Source organism: Barbatula barbatula, assembly GCF_947034865.1.
Source record: "Barbatula barbatula genome assembly, chromosome: 8".
Classification (NCBI taxonomy): domain Eukaryota; kingdom Metazoa; phylum Chordata; class Actinopteri; order Cypriniformes; family Nemacheilidae; genus Barbatula; species Barbatula barbatula.
Genome location: NC_136771.1, coordinates 10,064,157 through 10,084,541, shown reverse-complemented (window position 1 = coordinate 10,084,541; position 20,385 = coordinate 10,064,157). Strand labels below are relative to the sequence as shown.

At 39.6% G+C, this 20,385-nt stretch overlaps 1 protein-coding gene across 2 annotated transcripts in view; it reads right to left on the bottom strand.

Annotated features, from left to right (window-relative positions):
- stox2a (storkhead box 2a) overlaps nt 1-20,385 on the bottom strand; it is a 46,419-nt gene that overhangs the window by 14,510 nt on the left and 11,524 nt on the right. Inside the window, exon 1 of one of the 2 annotated variants that reach the window (XM_079462092.1) lies at nt 11,649-12,901. The exons of the other annotated variant lie outside the window; for it this stretch is intronic. Within the exon in view, the coding sequence (XP_079318218.1) occupies nt 11,649-11,826 (178 nt within the window). The 5' untranslated portion in view covers nt 11,827-12,901. Of the gene's footprint in view, nt 1-11,648; nt 12,902-20,385 lie in introns of those variants that run through there. 2 annotated transcript variants of the gene reach the window in all.

Below are 20,385 nucleotides of genomic sequence, written 5' to 3'. Positions count from 1 at the left end.
TTTGAAAGTTGGTCATCTTTAGTAGGCTAATCAAACGGGCATAAAAACTGTTTATGATGTTTAGAGTAATTCTGGTTATGTTACTGTTATTTGTTCACATTCGCACCCTATATAAAATATTAAATTAATAATGTGGCCATACTGTAAAGAAGTTGTGAAAGTGGTAGACAGAAATAGTAAACTATTTGACAAAACGATGCAGTTATGAAGGTTACAAGCTGCAAAACTGCTGAACGTCTGTCCTGCAAAGGGTTAAACACTTGTATAATTATTATCTTTGTAAACTGGTATGTGTCATTTATGTATACGTATAAATGATATTAGATATATTATATACAAGTTCAATAAATGTACAGAATGCTAGCGTAACTATTGATAGTTCAGTTTGGGCAGATGAAGACAAACAGAGAGGCTAACGTGCCAAAATGAGAGGAAAAACTAAGCACAAAAATGATATAATCCTGCAAAACTATATTTAGCTTGTGTACTTCAGACTGTAAATGACATAATAATCATAGGCTTTTGAAACTCAAGCAGAAGTTTGACCAAAGCAACACTAGATGGAGGCGATATCCCAATCTTCCCAAAATGTGGCTAAGCCGTCACAATGCATTATTGCGGTTTTTTGTCTTTAACGTTCATTCTTCTAAAGCTGTCTCGAGACTCTCGCTCTTGAATATTCAACTATTATTGAATATCAAACAAATGCTCATCCAAACAAAAGTATTCCATCGGCACACTGATCTTCCTGAATTATTTGATCTAATGTGAGATAATAAGGCTAATATTCTAGCCTAGTTGGCACCTGAACGTGCTTGATCAATAGAGGGGTGCTCACAAACCGCTGAGAGAAGATGGAGGTCTGGACACCTGACTAATCTCTTTGGTGATCTATGATGTAAACATCTCACATTGGGTGGGAGAGAGAGAACAGGGTTTAGTGGGGTACAGATTTGATAGCTATTTGATATGTAAAACAGATCCCTTCTATATTTAGGCAGGACTTGATTCTTTTATCATGATTAGTAAGCTGATTTATAAATCCATGTAACTACATGTATACTGTTAGTCATTTTCATTTTCAAAGTCTGCTACATGGATAAATGTAACTATGCAGAAACGTGTTACGGCACAACTACTAGTGCATCTGGGGAATTAGGTATAAAACTTTCTACTTTTGTACATTTGTTTAAACAATGCAACAATTCTTCCCAAATCCACAATCAGATTTTAGTTTCACTCGTTTTGTAGCACTACCTTTAAATAGTACAAAGAAACAGAGAAAGAAAGAGAGAGAGCCTTTACCTAAATCTTCCCAGCTGCCCACTGAACGCGAGGTGACCTCATTTTTTGTGGGAGAGGACACAAAAGATCCGTCTCCATGACAACAAACCAGAAAAAAGTGTTTGCTTGTACACACCAAATGTGTCCAACACTTCCCTTAGAGCCCTATTGTATGGGCCATGCTTACCACTTGTGTTATGGTTCACTTTGAGAAGAGCTGCAATAGTTACGGTGCAGATCAAGTGCCAAGTGCAAAGCAACTTACTGGGTACTGGGACAAACTTTATTCAGGGAGATGAAAAACTGTTGCCACGTCTCAGCACATAATCCTGTTCTGTACACACAGACAAACCACATCCGACAACCATATTCTCTTAAAAAACACATTTAAATTGCATAAAGTAGTTGTTTATCATTGATAATTGTAATGAATCGTGTCTTGACTCTTGACTCAATTTGGACCCTATCCGTTTGTTAAGCCTGACGTCACGCACCACTGTATGGAAGGTCATATACTGTTTCAGGGTCCAAACGCTCAATGAGATGCTATAGGCAAACAACAAAAAATGCTAATATATGCTTATGGCGAGATATAAAATTATCGTAAAACTGCAATCCTAACCTTTATCTTAATAACGGAAACCCACATAGCCTATCAGCGATTTATTTTTCATAATTTACTCAAATATTGATGTCGGAGATTCTTTGAGCCTTGTGACTAGTGTATACTCTTAGTTAATTCATGTTTCGCTTAAATATGCAATATGAGTAAACAGTGCTCATAAACAGCAGTTTAAGCTGTAACCCCGCTTGAAATGAATTCCTTACGTCACCACTTAACAACCGATTAGTTCTCGACAACCTGGTGGCTTAGAGGCAACCAATGCAAAAATAATATTCATTTAACATTATGAATTTATTATATTATTAATAAAGCACATACAGTAAACTTAAAGGGATACGTCACGCAAAAATGAACATTCTGTCATCATTTACTCACCTTCGAGTTGTTCCAAATCTGAATACATTTCTTTGTTCTGATGAACACAGAGAAAGATATTTGGAAGAATGCTTATAACAAGACAGATTTTGCTCCTCATTGACTACCATAGTAGGAGAAAATACAATGGTAGTCAAAAGTGCCCAAGAACTATTTGCTGTACTACATTCTTCAAAAGGTATTCTTTTGTGTTCAACAGAACAAAACAAATGATAAAGTAATTTTCCTACTATGGGAGTCAATGCGTTCTGTTTGGTTATAAGCATTTTGCCAAATATCTTTCTCTGTGTTCATCAGAACAAAGACATTTATACCGATTTGGAACAACTGGAAGATGAGTAAATGATGACGGAACCCATATCCCTTTAACAATAGCTTAATAGCATATTACAAAACAGGCTGGTTGTCACTCCCAAACATATAGCCTTTGACAAACATACCATTAACACTTTAAAAACTAAACAATTACTTGTTCTATGCAAATTAAAACTGAATCAGAGTTTGCACATTTATCATTCTAGGAAAACACTTCTGTGACGTTTTTTGTTGTATATGACCAAGCTACACTAGATATAAGAGTTAACATCAAAATGCAGACAAAATCAGCAATTTTCAGTACTAATATTAGGGAAAATATGTGGTTTAAACATGAAAATATATGAACAGAGAAAAAGTCTTACACTGGACATTACACATTACTGGAAACTAAATGTATATTGTTATTGCTAAATGTATATAGCGTTGTTCACAATCTTATCAGCAGTTTCGATTCAGGAGAAAACTTTTATAAAACCTCAGAGTTTTGTTAAATGATACCGACTTTTCATGATTCAAATGTATACTATTTCATAGTGAATATTTCCTGGTCACAAACCCTGGTCTTATCCTGCAAATGTGTTATTAGGCTTCATGGATGATATCGCTATACATCAGGCTACAGCTTCACTGTTGTCTTCTCCCACACAAACTGCACGCCCACAATTACATCACGTCCCATATGGCAGCTTTGAACTAGTTCAACTCCACCCATAAAACAACCCCCCACCACACACACACACACACACACACACACACACTCTCTTTCGCTCTCTTTTCCTGCAGGTAATGGATCAGGTTCACCAGACTGACTGACAGAACTAAAACAGGTTGTTGGACAGACTTAGGCCTTGTTTACGTCACAAATGACTCTAAAATCGCACGCTTGAAAGATGGTGAAAGCATCTCTGCTTACATCAGCGGTACATTCACAAGTTTTGTGAAAACAGTGGGTGGAGAAAACTGCTTTTAAGGTACTCGTCCTGCATGTAATCTTTTGAGCGGGGAGGAGATGCCAGTATGTGTATATGTAAGTCTGAAGCAGAAGTTAATTCTGACCATGATCATCCCATGACTCTCAGATCTTGGACAGAATTATGCTTCTGTGTGAGATAAAATATGATTGTACACTGTAGCATAGTGTAAAAAACTGCTTATTTCGACAGCTATTATATTTGAACATAAATGACGTTGTTAATGTTAAACCAGACTATAACACTACGGCAACAAAAGGGACATTTTGTTCTTCAGTATGATGGGATTCATTGAAGTGTTCAGCATGTTCATCAAATCATAATATTTTTATGTCATACTGTCAATACTGCACACTATCCAGGCCCGCAGATGGCACTAGAGACGGAGGGATCATGACCCCCTCAGATTCATAGTGACCCGAGGCGACAAACATAGGTAAAACTGAGGATTAATCAGGTTTCCACTATGTACATTAGCCTAAGTAGTGGCGGACAGACCCGCCGCTCCTTAAATATTATGCCGTCACTGCTTCAGAATCGGGCCGGCCATCGACATTTACGTTCTCGTGCTCTCTGTGTGCTGCTGCTAGCCTGCTACAACTCCTAACCTGGCCCCCGGGGTCCTATGAGGAGCTGTTAGCTGCCTCAATTGTGTCTGTAGTAGTGGTAACCATAGTGATCAAATGCCATCGTCTATGATTTGGCTGGTGATTTTTCTGGACTGAAATAAATGGACTGCATAACTGCAACATAAAAACAATGAAGAGACAAAAAACAATCACCTTGTTTTTTTCCGAAAACCAAACAATGTAAGTGGCCTATGCCTGTTGACTTTTCCCAGATGTTTTCTGGGAAAAGTCTTTGTTTTTTTTTTGTCTTCGGTCTTTTGCACTTACAAACACAGCAAAACGTGGAGAGAAAGACAATGCAATTAGGTGAGTGGACAGAGTCAAAAAGCGAAGTAACACAAAAAGAATGGTTGGATGAATCCAACATTTATCGTCAGGAAATAATGTTTTATCTGGACTTGCAAGACTAAATTAGAGTCCTGGCATTACATTATCATGTCACCCAATGTACTGTATAGTTTGAATGAGGCAAATTTACTGATGTTTAAATGTTTAAATAAAACATATTTTGCATAAGGCATGATTGGTGATTGGCATACAAGACAAATAGCAGTTCGATCATGCATTGCCGGTGTTGATAAGTAGGCCTTTGTTAATTGTTGTCTATCCATGGTCATAAGAATCCTCCAATGGCTTTTTAGTGCAAACCATTTGCCCAAATTATGCAAAGGAACTACTTGAGCACTTTTTAAAGTCCAAATTTTGTAAAATAATTAACTGAGTTGATATCATTTGCTGACAGCTTGTCCCCTCCCCAGTTAAAAATCCCATCTGCGCCCCTGACACCTTCTAGTCATTGAATCAAAGTCCAGCCATGACTGTATGTACCAAAATGTACCAAGCACAATGCACACTATGAACAAAACACAAATTCTAATAGTAGCCTACTATTCAGTAGTATGTAATGCCGTAGTAATATTGACTTCAATGCTAACTGTTTTTTTTCCTACAATTATTTCTAGACTCTAGCTTCACTCTACCCTGTTAGAAAACAGCATATGCTGGTTAGGTATGTTTTGAAGCATGGTAGCTGGTTTGAGCTTGATTAAGCTGGCCATTTGCTGGTCCCAAGATGGTTCGAGCTGGGCCTGATCTAGGAGCTAGGAGACCAGCTTAAACCAGCTCAAACCAGCTACCTTGCATCAAAACATACCTAACCACCATATGCAAATATTTTCAACAGGGTAGGTTTCGACCCGACATAGTTATCATATGCTTACTTCTATTCATTGTTATAATGACTCTGATTGTGTAAAGTAGACAAATGTTGTGTATGCTAGTCTAATACACTGCCTTTGCAGCCTTCCTAGCCCACCCATGCCACAATTGACCCTTCAAGTGGAGTTTGATTGACAGGTGACCGTGCCAATCATAATGTCGATATTATGTGACCCCTGTTGCTATTCGCCATTTTGTCCGACAATCAAACCATAGAGTTTAACCGGCTGCGCATTATGCAGTTTTAAAAAGTAATCTGAGATTTTTGCTGACCGTCACACTGTACGAACGTGATGCCAGCTAAAAGTCATGTCACTGTGTAACCTTAGTTCTCATTATGTACAACAATAAAGACTTCTTAACTCATTCAAAAAGTTTTACCTCATAGACTGGCTGTCATATGATCCACGCTGAGGTACTCATCTCATCAACACTGACAGAATTTTGTCGGAGGTAACATGTGATCTTTATGTTCATAATCACAGTTATACCCATAGCCTAAATGTGTCAGAAACCAACACCACTATCCAGATGTTATGTCATACAGCAAGCAAAGTACGTTACAGGCTAGAGTTTCGATAATTTTTGTGTTTACTTTATTCCGAGTCACTTTCACATTGTGAATATATACTTTAAATGCAGATTGCAGACTTTTCGCATATTGTGGGAGCGCTTTTGTCAGACAAAGCAAAAGGGGGCGGGCTTTGTGAAGGGTCAATTGAGAGCATTCAGACCTTAGGCCACTCCAATCCGGAGCATTGACACACTTTTTTCCTGCCGCTCTGTGTCAAACATTTTAACCGTGGTTGACTAAGAAAGTAATTTTGAACGTTGTCATTTTGGCCCATGAATATAGACACGACTAGTTCCCAATATCAAGTTCAGTACTGTTTATAACTTTTTGGCGTATTGTTGTCAGTCACCATGAGATAAAATCAATGGCAGCCTTCTTTATGCTATTGACTATTCTGACTAGCTTCTGGCTAAACAGAGTTCAAACCAGACCAAAATATACACTCAGATTATCTGCTATTGAGAAGGAAAAAAGAGCGCATTAATTTGGGTGTTATCTGTAAATATTTCTATTCAAAGATAAGACTTCTACAAAAGAAGCGACATAAATTATTTAATAGAGATTCGTCAAGGTATCCTCTTTCCCTTTTTATGCCAATCCAAATATATACATTCCCGCTGCAGCAAAAAAACTTTCTTGAGAATCCCCCATCATATGACCACAGCAAAAAAAGGGGCATGTTAAACCCAGGGTCCTAATTTTCTGAGATATTTGCCTTTGAGGAAGATGTTGTGGAACAGGATTCCAAATTTAGCCAGGGCAAGAGTAGTCCTTGCCAAAAGCAGGTCATCCTCTAAGAGAATCTCAGGATGTGGCATCAGAAATTGTAACTGTTCTGGCCTTTGAAACAGTCGTATTATATGTCATCACTGTCTCATGGCAACTTATTACTATAATATATATAACTATTTGACAATGTGGCTAAATTGAATTTGAATGCGTACAGTCTCATGGGTGGGTGTTATTTTTTTCTAATAATCAAATGGTTTTATGCCATTCACGCAATCACCACCTCCTAAATAGCTTTTACTTAACATAATTCAATCCTGAATAAGGTTCACAAATAATCATCCTTTGTCAAATACTTTTCAAAAATGTACTCTAAAATACGTCATATTCAGAGAACATGCTTTGACATCACAGACAGCTTACTTGTACCTTATTTTCTTTAAAACTGTGAAAATTAGTAAACTTCCGAAAGTGAGAGAGATATGAGTGTATTTATTTACAAATTCTACAAACATGCCCCCAATCTCCACTGAATTTCCACCCTGTGAAAGTGTTTAACCACAAAGTTTCGAAAAACCCATCTTTTTGAGGCCAAAGAGTAGGACTGCAAGTTAGATAAGAAAGGATAAGGAACTCATAGCTCTGTTGCATAACATTTGTATTAAAGGCACAATATGTACGATTTTTACATTAAAATATAAACACTAGCACTAGGAACATGTAATATATTTTGTTCACTTGTGTACTTGTATTATCCCAAACAATGTTTTCAAGAGTAATTCGCAATTCAAACTAAGGACATGGTCCACCTTATACAGTACCTCAGAGTTTACATATTTTTGTATGCGAACCCTGGAAGCGAGTTAGCATTTAAGCACTTCCAGTTCCATCGCCCAAAGTCTATAGACGCATCCTAATCGCACACTATTGCGCTATTCTATGCCATTTTGTAGTAGTGCATTCACATTGAGAATCCTCAAAAAAGACGTGCACTTTAAGTAGTCGGATGATGCACTTTTTCAACTGAAAATATGAAGTGTGGTACTGTGTACACTTCATGCACTCAACGGTCACAGTTTCACTTGTGTAACGGAAGGGAGGCGGGGCTATCAGAGGCTGCTTGAGCAAAACTCTCCTGAAGAGTGATAACGCTTCCTTCTGACGATGAATAAAGTAATGCTGGGCAAAACAGATGAAAACTACATTAATTGTACAATGTACAAGTTGATTTTTATCCACATGCATTGTCCCGTGCGATTGACATAATAACTCGTCTGGGAAACCGATCTACTTCCGGTCAGTACAAAACCGTTTATTATTACATTTTGGACGACAATACCCTTCTTAACTGCATACACTACATTGTGCATAGTTTAAGCGCATAGTGTGTCATTTAGGACACAGCTGATGGTTTTTCTTAATAGGTCTTTGGTCAATTGCCTGAAATAAGATCTGTGGATAACAATATTGCTAAATATTTTCACTTTTTAATCTATGAACACACCAGTTATAACTCACTTGTGATTTTTTAAATCTTTATTGTGTCTTTAAAAAGGCGGTTGCTAACAAGTTGCTAAAAGCGACCTTTGGCTGGGGCATCAGACGTCATTGTGCATATAAATCTCACAAATAATGCAACATGGGCACAGATTTCTAAAAACAGTGTTGGGGATTCATTCACAGAGTAATTACTTACCAGGGTTAAAAAATTATTATCGGAGGATTGGCGGTGGTGACATTGATATCGAGCAATTGTAGTGTAGTCTGTTAATAGCCCTGTGTTATCTTTTTAGTTCTGCCGATTGTATTTAGGCTTCAAAAATAGCAAATATTGTGTAAATCTGTAAAGACTATTTAGACCAGATGTGTAAGCATCATGAACATTTGTTAATCACAGATCTTATTTTTTTCAATCTTTCAAAAGTTTATGAGAAACACGCAAAGGCTTTCGGTCTAGAGAACCAGCGTTTTGGTAGAGAACCAAAAATATGTCATCTCTGGGGTACTCACGTCGCGCCATTGTCTGTCAATAGCATCATGACCGGTTCTCTTTCATTTCTTCTACCAGTGCTGGTCACACAATAGTTTATCAAAATGTATACAACAAAGCAGAAACATTTCTGCCCATGAACATCTAGCAACGTTTGTTAACAAATTTTGAAGCTACACAACTTGGGAAATCTAGTGATTATTTCAATCCCATCCCCTTCCTATTACATCATGACGGAAGGAAGAAGATCATTTTGTGTGCAATAATCATGGTGGCCAGTTTTGGGTGTCCTGTATGAGACGGAGACTACACTATACTTCACCTTAACCCAACGTGACAGTCAACAATCTAAAGTCCTTTGTCAACTTTTGTAGGTACTAACTCTCAGTGATGTGACCCAGCCTCATCACAGAGGGAGGGGGCAAAGCCGAATGCTCAGGGTGGTCCCCTTAGACTAGGCCCAGACTCTCTGCTTGACCCACTTCCATCTGAACACAGGAACACTCTGTAGCTACAGCTCTACTAGATGTACATCAACTGAATACAGAAAAATATACCATAATACCATATTCCATTCAGTCATATTATAGTAAGCATTTGTGAGTAACATCCAGACCTGGAAAAAGATGGAGACCGGCGTTCTTTAATAAAATGATTGAAAGGTCAAATATTGCTGTATATAGGACAGCCTATAAATGACAGTTCATTCAGATCATATCAGAATCTTCAACGTTTGCAGTATGGTGGCTGTAGTCCTATTTCTGTTCCCCATCCGTTCATCCCTCCTTCTCTTACGCTCTCATTCTCTTCTCAATCATCCCATGCAAATCCTGCATGGAGTGGGACTAGTGATGTCAGCATCTGGGATGTCCAGAAGTGGGGTGGTTATTTTTAGCCTGGTGCAATGAGTGATAGTATGTGTAGAGGAGAGGGGAAAAAATAGAACGATAGAGCGAAACTGTGTTGTTTGGAAATAATGAGATGGTTTAAATTAGGTGTGTGTGTGGCACAAGAGAGTTATTTCTCTCTTGAGAGTACTTGGAGGTACTCTATGATGATATTACCGGACAGTTCATCCAAAAATAAAACAAACAGGTTTGCTCACTTTATGACATAAACGGTAAATAATTTGCGAAATGTCTTGATCATTCCAGTTGACTGGGGACAGCTGCAGTCGCAATTTATATTTAAATAGAAAAGCAGCTTGGATATCCAGCTACCTCTGCTCGATGCAAAAAAAAAGATGGAGGACGAGATGAGGATGAGTAAAAATAAATAATGATTTTCTTTTTTAGGTGAAATATCCTTTTAAGCTCAGCATTTCACATGTGCTGTTCGAGTGGCTGTGAGTGTGTGTCATTTCTAATGCGAAAGATCCCAATGGCTTAACTGACATCTTCATAGTGACTGGATGATTTCTACAAACCTGTCAACTGACTGGAGGCGGAGACCATCTCTCTCTTTCTCCTCTACGCACATTACTACAGAGGCTAGGCTATTACTGCACCAGCATGGCCTCGTTTCTCTCCCACGCCTAAATCAGGGACTCTGTCACAGCTGGGCCGGTGCGTTTATGTGTAGTTACTCTGTGCCACTAAAATCAAGTATAAAATTACCAAAAGTTATGAGCCATTGTACCATTTAACTGGTGTGTGAGGGGAGGGACAAAGAAGTCAGATGTGTCCCTATTTTTCTTGCTGTTCGTATGGAGATATTATTTAGAAGTATTATGACAGCCGTCTCATCTCAAAGACTGTCGACAAGGACGGAGGGTAATCACTCTGTCAAATTAATAAGATCAGCCGGGGCGTTTTGAGGAGTAAAAGAGAGTTCACAGTGTTATAGAGTTGCACTGGGGCTGAGGTGTATTAGGACAATGATTTTTTTTGCTTTAACAAGAACACAACACATTTTACTAGTCTATCTGCTTATTTTATAAGGCCCTTGAGGTTAGTCCACGACAGGTCTTTAAACTGTGTTTAGTCTGCACTGATAGGTAAAGGTTGTATCATTTTACAGACAATCTTGACTCCTGGGTCAGCACACAGTAATTTGTCCAAAGTTTTTGCTGTGCCATGTATCCACTAGTTATCTGTGGTTTCATTTCAAGGTTTATTGTAGGCTACTCCAATGAGTTCAGATAGATACATACATTTAGTGTGTGATTTCACACACGTGTTCTTGTAATTCAATTGGGGGACCATTGAGTCAGTAGTGCTTAGGTCATGGGTTTGATATCTAGGGAACACACATACTGTTGAAACGTAAACCTTGAATGCAGTGTACATCGTTTCGGATGAAATATTCTGCCATACAAACGTAAATGTAAATGAAGTCTCATCATGAACAAACACTCACAGGCAAATGCTCATACAAACATACCTACAGATGTGATGCAGCACTCATATGAAAGGACTCGCAACTTTCGCTATTATCATCAAACAGCACTTCAAAAAGTGTCATTTCATTACTGCGGTTTCCTGCAAGTCTGACCAGCTCACCAGCTAAATACTACAAACAATGTCCAAATAATCAAAATGGAGAAAAACAGCCATGAAACCTGAGACCATCTCACAATATCCTCATTATGTTCGTAAAACACAGGGGAAAGCAGCTGCCTGGAATGTTATTCGTGGTGCTACAAACTTAATGCTGTAAAAAATCTTGCCTGGACCAAAATGGTGGATGGATGATGCTTGACTTCTCCTGCATCTTTTCCTTTTCCTGTGTGGTTGTGAATGATGTAGTGTGTTTCAAAAGCCCATAATTTCATGTTAATCAAAACATAAAATATACCAACTTCACATGCCCAGCTACTGTTAAAATACTCTGATGGACATCGACAGGTTCGTAACGCTTAGCCAACAAACATTTAGTTCCCCACAGTATCTACAGCCTCTGGTCCAAGGTGAATCAGAGGTCCTGGGGGACCCACCTGGTGTTATGTAGCCCCGTGGAGAAGGCGAGATGTGGGTTGGAGGAGGGGCGGGTGGAAAGTGCTTATGGTGGTGGTAGTCCTTCTCACTACGGGAGCGAATGCGCTCCATGGCCCGCTCCGATAGATCCGAGCCGGGCCAGGCCCGCCTGAGGTTGGTGCTGCGGGTCTTCTTCATGCTGGGCAGGTTACCCACGAAAGAAGGGGGAGAGAGGGAAGGGGGCAAGGGGAGGGAGGGGGTGGGGAGCAACCTGAGGTTCAGTCCCTCCCCCACATTTGCAGGGGACACCCCAGTCCAGGGATCAGGCTTGAGTCATGATAAGGGCGCTCTCGCACATGCACACGTGCGTACACATATACACACATACGCGCACACGCAAACATACACACACACAAAAACTGGGGACGACACGCAGGCGTGCTCAGTGACAGGCGGGCTGGCTCGAGGGGGGCGTGGGAGCGCTGGTCCGGGCTATCCTCCGAGGCATCACCCTTGGCTGGAATGTGTCCCGCCGACCCCCTGCCAAACATCCGGACTCACGTGCCACGAAGGGCACATTACGTCGCTAACTCTGAGGCACTGCGGGGATGGCAAAAAAGCAGGGCGATGGGGGGGAGTGGTGGAAGACGAGGAGAAACGTGAAGATGGTTCCGGACGGCGCGTGCGTATGGATGAATACACATACAAGTTTAAGCAAGGTGCATCACAATGAAAGGATGGAGTGACAAGTGGCAGCCAGAGGAGGAGGAAAGGTGGATGAGGGAAGGAGCGTATTTTGGAGGGAGAGAGAGATAGAGAGAGAGGCCTGCCTGTCCAACAATAGCCCAATTCAGCACGGCGGCGGCAACCCCCTCGGACAAGTCTGCTGAAAGACAAAAGGCCCGCTTGGGAAAGAGAAAAAAACAAGAAACAACGGAATGGCCTCTGATGTGACCTCGAAGCTTTGGTGATCTCAGTCTGCAGACGAGCCTGTGTCAGCCTCCCTCCTCCCCAGCTCTGCCACTAGCCTCGGTCGAAAACGACGCCACGCGCGAGGGGAGGGCGGAAAAAGCGTGATGGAGGGGAAGGTAGAAAAACGGCAATTGCAGATGCAGAATAATGGTCCTCCTCTTTTGTTCCGCAGTAATTCCACAGTAAAGGAGGACGGCGCTGCGAGGCTACGCGTTAATTCACACGACTACATCTTGTCTCCGAGGCTTCCTCCTATTTCAATGCTGCTATCGTCGCTTCTGCTAACACTGCTGCTGCCAGCACCTTATGAAAGGGGTGTGTGTGTATATGTGTGAGTGTGGGGGGAGGCAGGAGAGCAGCAGAGCAAGCGATCGAGTGTGTGAGCGCGCGGAAGAGGCTGTACGTGAGCGTGCGTGTTTCGCCGTGTGATTGAGATGAAGTGAGCAAGTTAGCGTGGAACGGCGAGATTGTACGCTGGGGGGGGGAATAATGACAGGTTTAAAGAAGGAAATAAAAGATTAAATATGTTTAGACCAGAGCAGGTGTCCTAAAATAGCATTACATAAACACTGCATAAGCTCTCTATCTCGCCTCCATTACATGCTTTGGTTCCATGCTAAATTAACCAATGTAAGCATCCTATTATCACACATGTAAAATCACACGTATGTAAAGCATTCATAAACAAGCTCAAGGCCAAACCAATAAAGGCTCTCAATCGTGATGAAAATAACAATTTATATGGGCATAAACACATTGAATGTTCAGCTTTTTAAAGAGCATGTGAAGAAATCAAATATGCCCTTGATAAATGTAATTTATAAATTATGTGTAAATTCATCTATTTATAATATAAAATCTCCAATACACTAAATGCACAGTTTGAAATCCCACGATAGCTGGTCACCAACATACATCGTGTTTTGAATGCTGGTCACAACATTGGAATGGGGTCCTTAGCACGTTTTTCAACTTCGCTTAGACAGCAAGACCCTAATACAACCAGTTACATGGTTGACCAACCTCACCAGCTATATTTCTCTAATGAACAATGTAACCGGTAATGCTACCAAACCTCCCCTGACAACACCAAACAAGTACCAATTCAACCAATTAAAGATGTTTTTCAGGTTTTCTGTCACAGACAGATCAGGAACTCATTAAAAATATCTCGATTCTGGATTGTGAATAGATGAAATCGTAGAAAAAGTGAACTCATTTTTACGAACTATATACAACCACATTTGACGGTACTTGAAACAGCAAAACTGAAATGCACAAACCACAACTTATGATGTCATCATTCACTCAATTATACCTATTTTATACCCAGTTATGCAATTATACCTATTTTACTACATGGCTAATGCATATGAATTTGCACAATGTGAATCATACAAAAACATACAATCATTAGAAAGAAGTGAATACTGATGCCCCATCCCTAAATCTAACATTCACTGGCACAAATGCAAACCATACAAAATGTTCAAATTCATAGAATTGGTATAATAGTTAGTAATTGCCATGAGATTGTGTTACATTTGTCACATTTCACCAAATTCGCAATTTCCATCCAAAAATATAAATGGAAGAATACACCCCAATAGCTGAAATAGACAAATCAGTTCATGATACAAGCAGGTACCATGTTTGGGAAATGTTATTCTTAAATCAAGAGGAGGAGGAAGGGTTAGAGGCCAACTAAGCATGACAAAACACCAATGCCTTCCCTTCAATGTGTTACCACCCGTTTTGCAATTAAAATGACAGAGAATGTGACCACAGTACAAACTCCCTTCAACAAAGCGCTATACGGACCAAAGGCTAACAAGAAGCAAGACGGGGGTGTGACACAACATGCTGTGAACGTGACCTCTGTGGGCTGGCCTTAAAAGTTGGGCTAAGAAAAATGTCCAAAACCTCCTTACCTCTGATGACCTTGCGACGAGTCTAGGACCTGTAGCAGAACAGTAGCGTTATTTGTGCACTTTAAGTCTAAAATATTTGCTTAATATAATAATTAATATTATATAATCAATTCCATCTTGTTGTTATTTTGTTTCAATTCTACTATTTTTTATATCTTTTACTTTTTTTATTTTCCTTTACATATGTAAAGCGCTTTGAGATGCAACTTTTAAGTTTTTGTTATTATTTTTATATCATCATTGTGGTTTTGTCTTATGCGTACTAATTCCCATCAGAGCTATAATTTCAAATACACTATAAATGCCGTCTTGTGATAAAAATGTAAAATATTAACATTAAAATCCTGCACATGCACTAATAATTCGTTATAAAACAGGTCAGTTCTGGTCCTTGATTCTGATTGGTTCAGCCGTTCTAAGCTGTTATAAAATACCCCCATTTATAACTGCTGACCGCATTACATAGCCTAAATATCACTTAATTTACTTTATTTTATGAAACCTTGCTACACATATGGAATAACCGTTTTATAAAAGCAATAAGCCCCATGAAGCAGTGGGTTACTAGTGCATTTTATAACAGTTAATGCCGCGGTCAGATTAGAATTTGAGCATGCAAAATTTGTTCAGACAGTGCTGCGAAAATGGGCGGGAGCAAATCCTCTATCTTTAAAATGTCTGTACATAGAGGCCACGCTGTGACTTTTTGATCTTCTATTGGTCTCACTTACTAACGTGGCGCGAATTCGCACAAAACTTGAACTTTGCCACACAGCGAAGTATCTTCAGATGGGCTTGCGTTTCGGTCTGTTGCGCTCGCATGCGTATGAATGAAAGTCAATAGAGCCAAAAGTCAAGTGTGACCGTGGCTTAAGGGTGTTTTAGGCACTCTGCATAGCATCGTGCCACAATGCCCTTAGCTGTTATAAAATGCACTGTAACCCACTGCTTCTTGGGGCTTATTGCCTATGACATAACTGGCTCAAATATGCCATTTACCCTGATGAATGCGTTAATGGTGATAAGCTTATAGTCTGATTTTTAATATCTTGGGGTAATTTTAGATTCTCAAATGACATTTTAAAAAGATGCCAAAAAGGTGGCCAATGCTATGAAATTTAACTTGGCTAACTTTAGGCATACAAGACTTAATCTATGGGCAGCGCATCTTTTTATGCATGCAAAGATTTTTTCTCATATTACATATCGTTTTACAAGTAGGTCACAAGCAAGCGCAACAGTTTTAAAACCCATTGCATCTCTTTATAAACTGTCACTTAAAATACCTGATCAGAACTCTTTTAGATACAACTACTGTTATATAGTACAAAATATAATTTGCTAAATTGTGATCATTTTAAGCACTTTGTTGATGTCTGCCTGATTTTTCTTAAATGGGTATGCACCTCCCCCTTGCGCCAATTTATTACACATAGTGGTAGAATAACAAGAGCCACTACTAGAGGTGATTGTGTTATACAAAGGAGACGCACTAAGTTTGGTCAATCAGTCTTTTAGAGATCAATTAGAGCTATTCATTACTGGAACACCTTGACAATTGAAATAAGAGCATGCTGCAACTACTTAACACTGAAACTGAAATTGAAAATATGGTTAAAGTAAACTGTAATCATGTGTGCTGATTTCCATCATTGCTGTTATTGTTAATTGAGTTTTTAGTTTTCCCTCTGTGTGTTTTATCTGAAGATTTGTTGTATAATTGTCGATTGTTATTATGAATTATTTTTTGTTCTTTTTGTATGATGACTGAGTGTATTTTAATTCTAGGATGCCCTGTAATATCTGGCAAGGGGCAACAGAGGAAAATTAGCCCACCGGCTTACAGTTGATTAATGAGTACTGTCCCTTGCAAATGAAGACAATAAAATATAAAATCCATTAAAATTATCTGTAAATACAATTCAATTGTATAGAAGACAAAAACGATATACGCACACAATATATTTTAGGGATGCATGATCAATTATTGGACATATCGGTATTATAGCCGATAAATCTTGAATAATTTACTCTGGTAAACTTCAGTTGCACGCTGCTCACATTTGAAAACACAGTACAGTACTGGAAGCTCACTGGCGAGGGCTCCGGGAGCTCACTGGAGTGGGCTCTTTGAGGCACACAAGCAACGGCTCGGAATTTGTAGTGTTCTGTGGATTGAAAAGGGGGTCAAACTCCAGAAGGAGTAGTCCAGGAGGGCAGAGGCCAGGTGGCCCGAGAGCGGGAAGTAATGCCGGCCCGAGAGTCTGGAGTAGGGCGAGAGCGGGAAGTCGTGGATGTTACCTGCCCGAAAGCGGGGAGACGTGCGGGCCCGAGAGCGGGGAGTCCTTCGGGCCGGAGAGCTACTATGCCACCTCTCATCGCTTTCCCCAACGCAGATGTCACACCCCATAGCCTGGAGGACTAGGTTGTAAAAATCCTCCAGGGGTATTCATCTGCGGCGGGAAGTATGATGAGAGCAAGCAACACATCATCCAGCCAAGACAGAAACAAATGGTTCAAACTGGGGTCGCTCCAACTCACCAGTTTGCACGCCTCTGCAAAATCCTCCACATATCTCTCCAGAGACGTGCCTTCTTGGCGGAGTTGCATGAGCTGGGTCTCTAGAGAGAATATGTCAAAGTCCAGGTCCGGATACAGAGTGCCAATCCATTTGGTGGGTCAGGTTTTCTGTAACAAACACTGACTGAAGGACGATGCCACACTAAGAACTGGAGTTGAGTGGGGGTTTCAATTCCAGGTGAACAGATGAACCGACAACAGGTGATAATCCAACAGGTGATAACTCAAACAAACACGTAACATCCACAGGATGGTATCATCTACTAGTAAGTATAAAACAACAGGTAACATCCACGGGTTGGTAGAAAAAACAGGTAACATCCACGGGTTAGTATAAAGCAACAGGTAAATTAGTCTGAACTAGCGACCGACAGAGTACAACTAGACCTGTCAAAGACAAAACACGTGGCAGATATAGAGTCCAGGGGATAAGATTCAGGTGTGGGTGAAATCAAAGATGGTGTGCGGTGCAAGGGCGTGATGGGAAATTAAGTTCATGATATTAAAGGTCCAGTGAAAGGGAGTCCAGGGGGTGAAAACTGGCAGGGGAACACAAGGGGGCAGACAGGTCTGTGATAATATCGGTCATAATTTCTTCAACCTTATGTCATTCAAATCGATCGGTTTTAGGATCGATCGTTCAGCAGTGAGTTTGATCTTAACATTCCTCTAGCAGTACAATGGCGTTACTATGAGTCTAAGTTCAGTTACAATACACAACAACAAAACGAACATCTCTTACAGGTTGGTTTTTGTATAATATATATCAATAAGCACAGTCAAAACTATCACCAGTTCAAACGTCAAAGAAGACTAGAAAGTTTTATTAGTAGTAGCCGTACTATTAAGGTGGGAGTATATGCTGGTAGTGCAAATGACCTAAACCGGTAACACCCTACGACAAGCACCTTTCTGTCCACATTCACTGTGATGACTGAGCAGGTTCATCTAAGGTATATCTGAGGAGAGAGAGGCCTTCAGCTAACCTCCTCCCTGCACTGTCCTTTCCCTGTCTGCCTGCTCATCAGCTGAAATCATTTACTGCATTGGAGAACGGGAGATTGGGTTAGAGGAAGAGTGAGAAAAAAAGAGTCAAGTTAAAGGGGAGGGGTACGGGCGAAGCTGCTCTGGTTCATTCATACAAAAAGAAAGGGAAAAAAACACCAGCCATCTTATTTCTGAGCTGCAACAGCAGCCGTAACCATGGCGATGTTGCTTGATGAGCTCATAGGCTCTGCAGCAGGACATCTCTAAAAGGTGAATGGTGGGGACGATGCTGAAAATATGGCGAGGGATTGAAGCGGCTTTTCTTGTGGTAAATGTTTTTGCATCGATTATGAAATAACGTTATTAAACATATAATAACGATGGTTCTAATGACAAAAAAACATATTACTAGTTTTACATGATGCTTATAATAAGCATTATAAATGAAAGAAATATAAAATCAGCTTGTTATTAGATATGAGATGCAAAAGGACATGAGGAATTGTTTACATGATTTACATTGTACAAGCCAAAAGTCCATACAATTAACTAACTATATTTATTGTACAAATGCCTTGTAATGAATCAAAGATTTAAACTGTTTCAATACCAAAATTGGTCATTATGAGGCTAAAGTATCAAAAGACAGACTGTATTACTTCAATACTAGGCATAATGAGCCAAAAGCTGCTGGATGCAGACTTACCATACACTCCATACCACTAGATGGCGCCAATGTATCAATCCACAATAAGATTCCCAAAGCTCCCTGTCACAGCTAGACAAGTAGGCAAATCATACTTCTTTATAGAAGTGTTTAAACACAGCTTCTTTATTCATCCGATTTTATACGATTTTTTTTAACAAAATCAATATATGAGAACTGAACATACCACTGATCACTGCTACATCAGGACCATTCTGGATGCTGCATTAAAAGTATTTTGACAAACAAAATAACTTTTTAACAGTTATTATAGTTCTGCTATGAATCAGGGTATTCATACATTTTGACAGTGATAGGATGCAAATGTATGCTTTAGTTGGATAAAAATGTCAAAAAATACATTTTACTGTAGAATATGATGAATCCAAATATGTTAAAATATAATAATATTTTTAAAAGTTTATTTTGATTAGTTACAATTTTAATACTTGCCAACTCTACTTCTATAATACATTTTTATAATATAATAAATCTATATAATAAATTCAACTGTACAAGGGTTGTTGACAAATAAATCGTACCATGGTGCAATAGCAATACTTTTGAAAACAAACTGTTAATAAAAAAAATATATATATATAAAAACCACATATGAGTGATTTTCCTTCATTGTTATTTTTTCTTAATGTTTGTATCATATGTGCGGTTTATTTGTCAACTATAAACACTGCATCAAACCAAAATTCCCAGTTTAGATCAAATCTAAAACTCTTAATCTTATTAAAGCACAGAAACTAAAATAGTATTTTCTCCCGTCATGATTAAAGCTTGATTACAGGACATAGTTCAAGACAACCACCCTAATCCAAGTTGGAATTCTCTCGAGTGAGTACGAGCTCAACAGCAGACTTTTAAAAAGGCTTGAAATGTCACGGTGTGTGGACAGAACCCAAACGCAGGCAGCAGAGTTAAATAACAAAAAGTTTATTTAAACAAAAGACCCTCGATGGGGAGAACATGATCTAAAACAAGACAAAAATGAAAACTAAAACTTTCCACATGGGGAACAAAACAAACAAAGTCCTTTGAATAGTAAATCAACAAAATCCACAAACTTAGAACAGGAACAAACACGATAATCCATAGACAGGAATAATCCAACAAGGTGACGTGAGGAGGTATTATAATGACGAAATGACAATGAACCGACAAGGGACAGAGGGAAAACTGGGGCTTGATAAAGGGAAAACACTAACAAGGACTGATGACACAGGGAGAGTGGCCACAGGTGACAAGGATGAAACACTAAGGGAAAGCTAACAGGAGGATTGCACGAGGCAGGTGAGGGGACTGAAACACTAAGGGAAGGATGGATCAGGGCTGGAGACAAGACTAACACTAACGGACTGCAAACAGGGAAACAAGGGGCGGGACTAAAGGACGAGACACTGGAGAGAGAGCATGGCTTCTTAAACCAAAACAATGCTCTTTCTCCACACAAAACACATGGGACTGACATGATCCTGCCACAAGACTCGAAAACCAAGACAAGGAGAGGCAGGATCATGACAGAGCGCCCGCTTTAAAGAACTCCTCCAGGAGTTCTTCAAGATCACACTA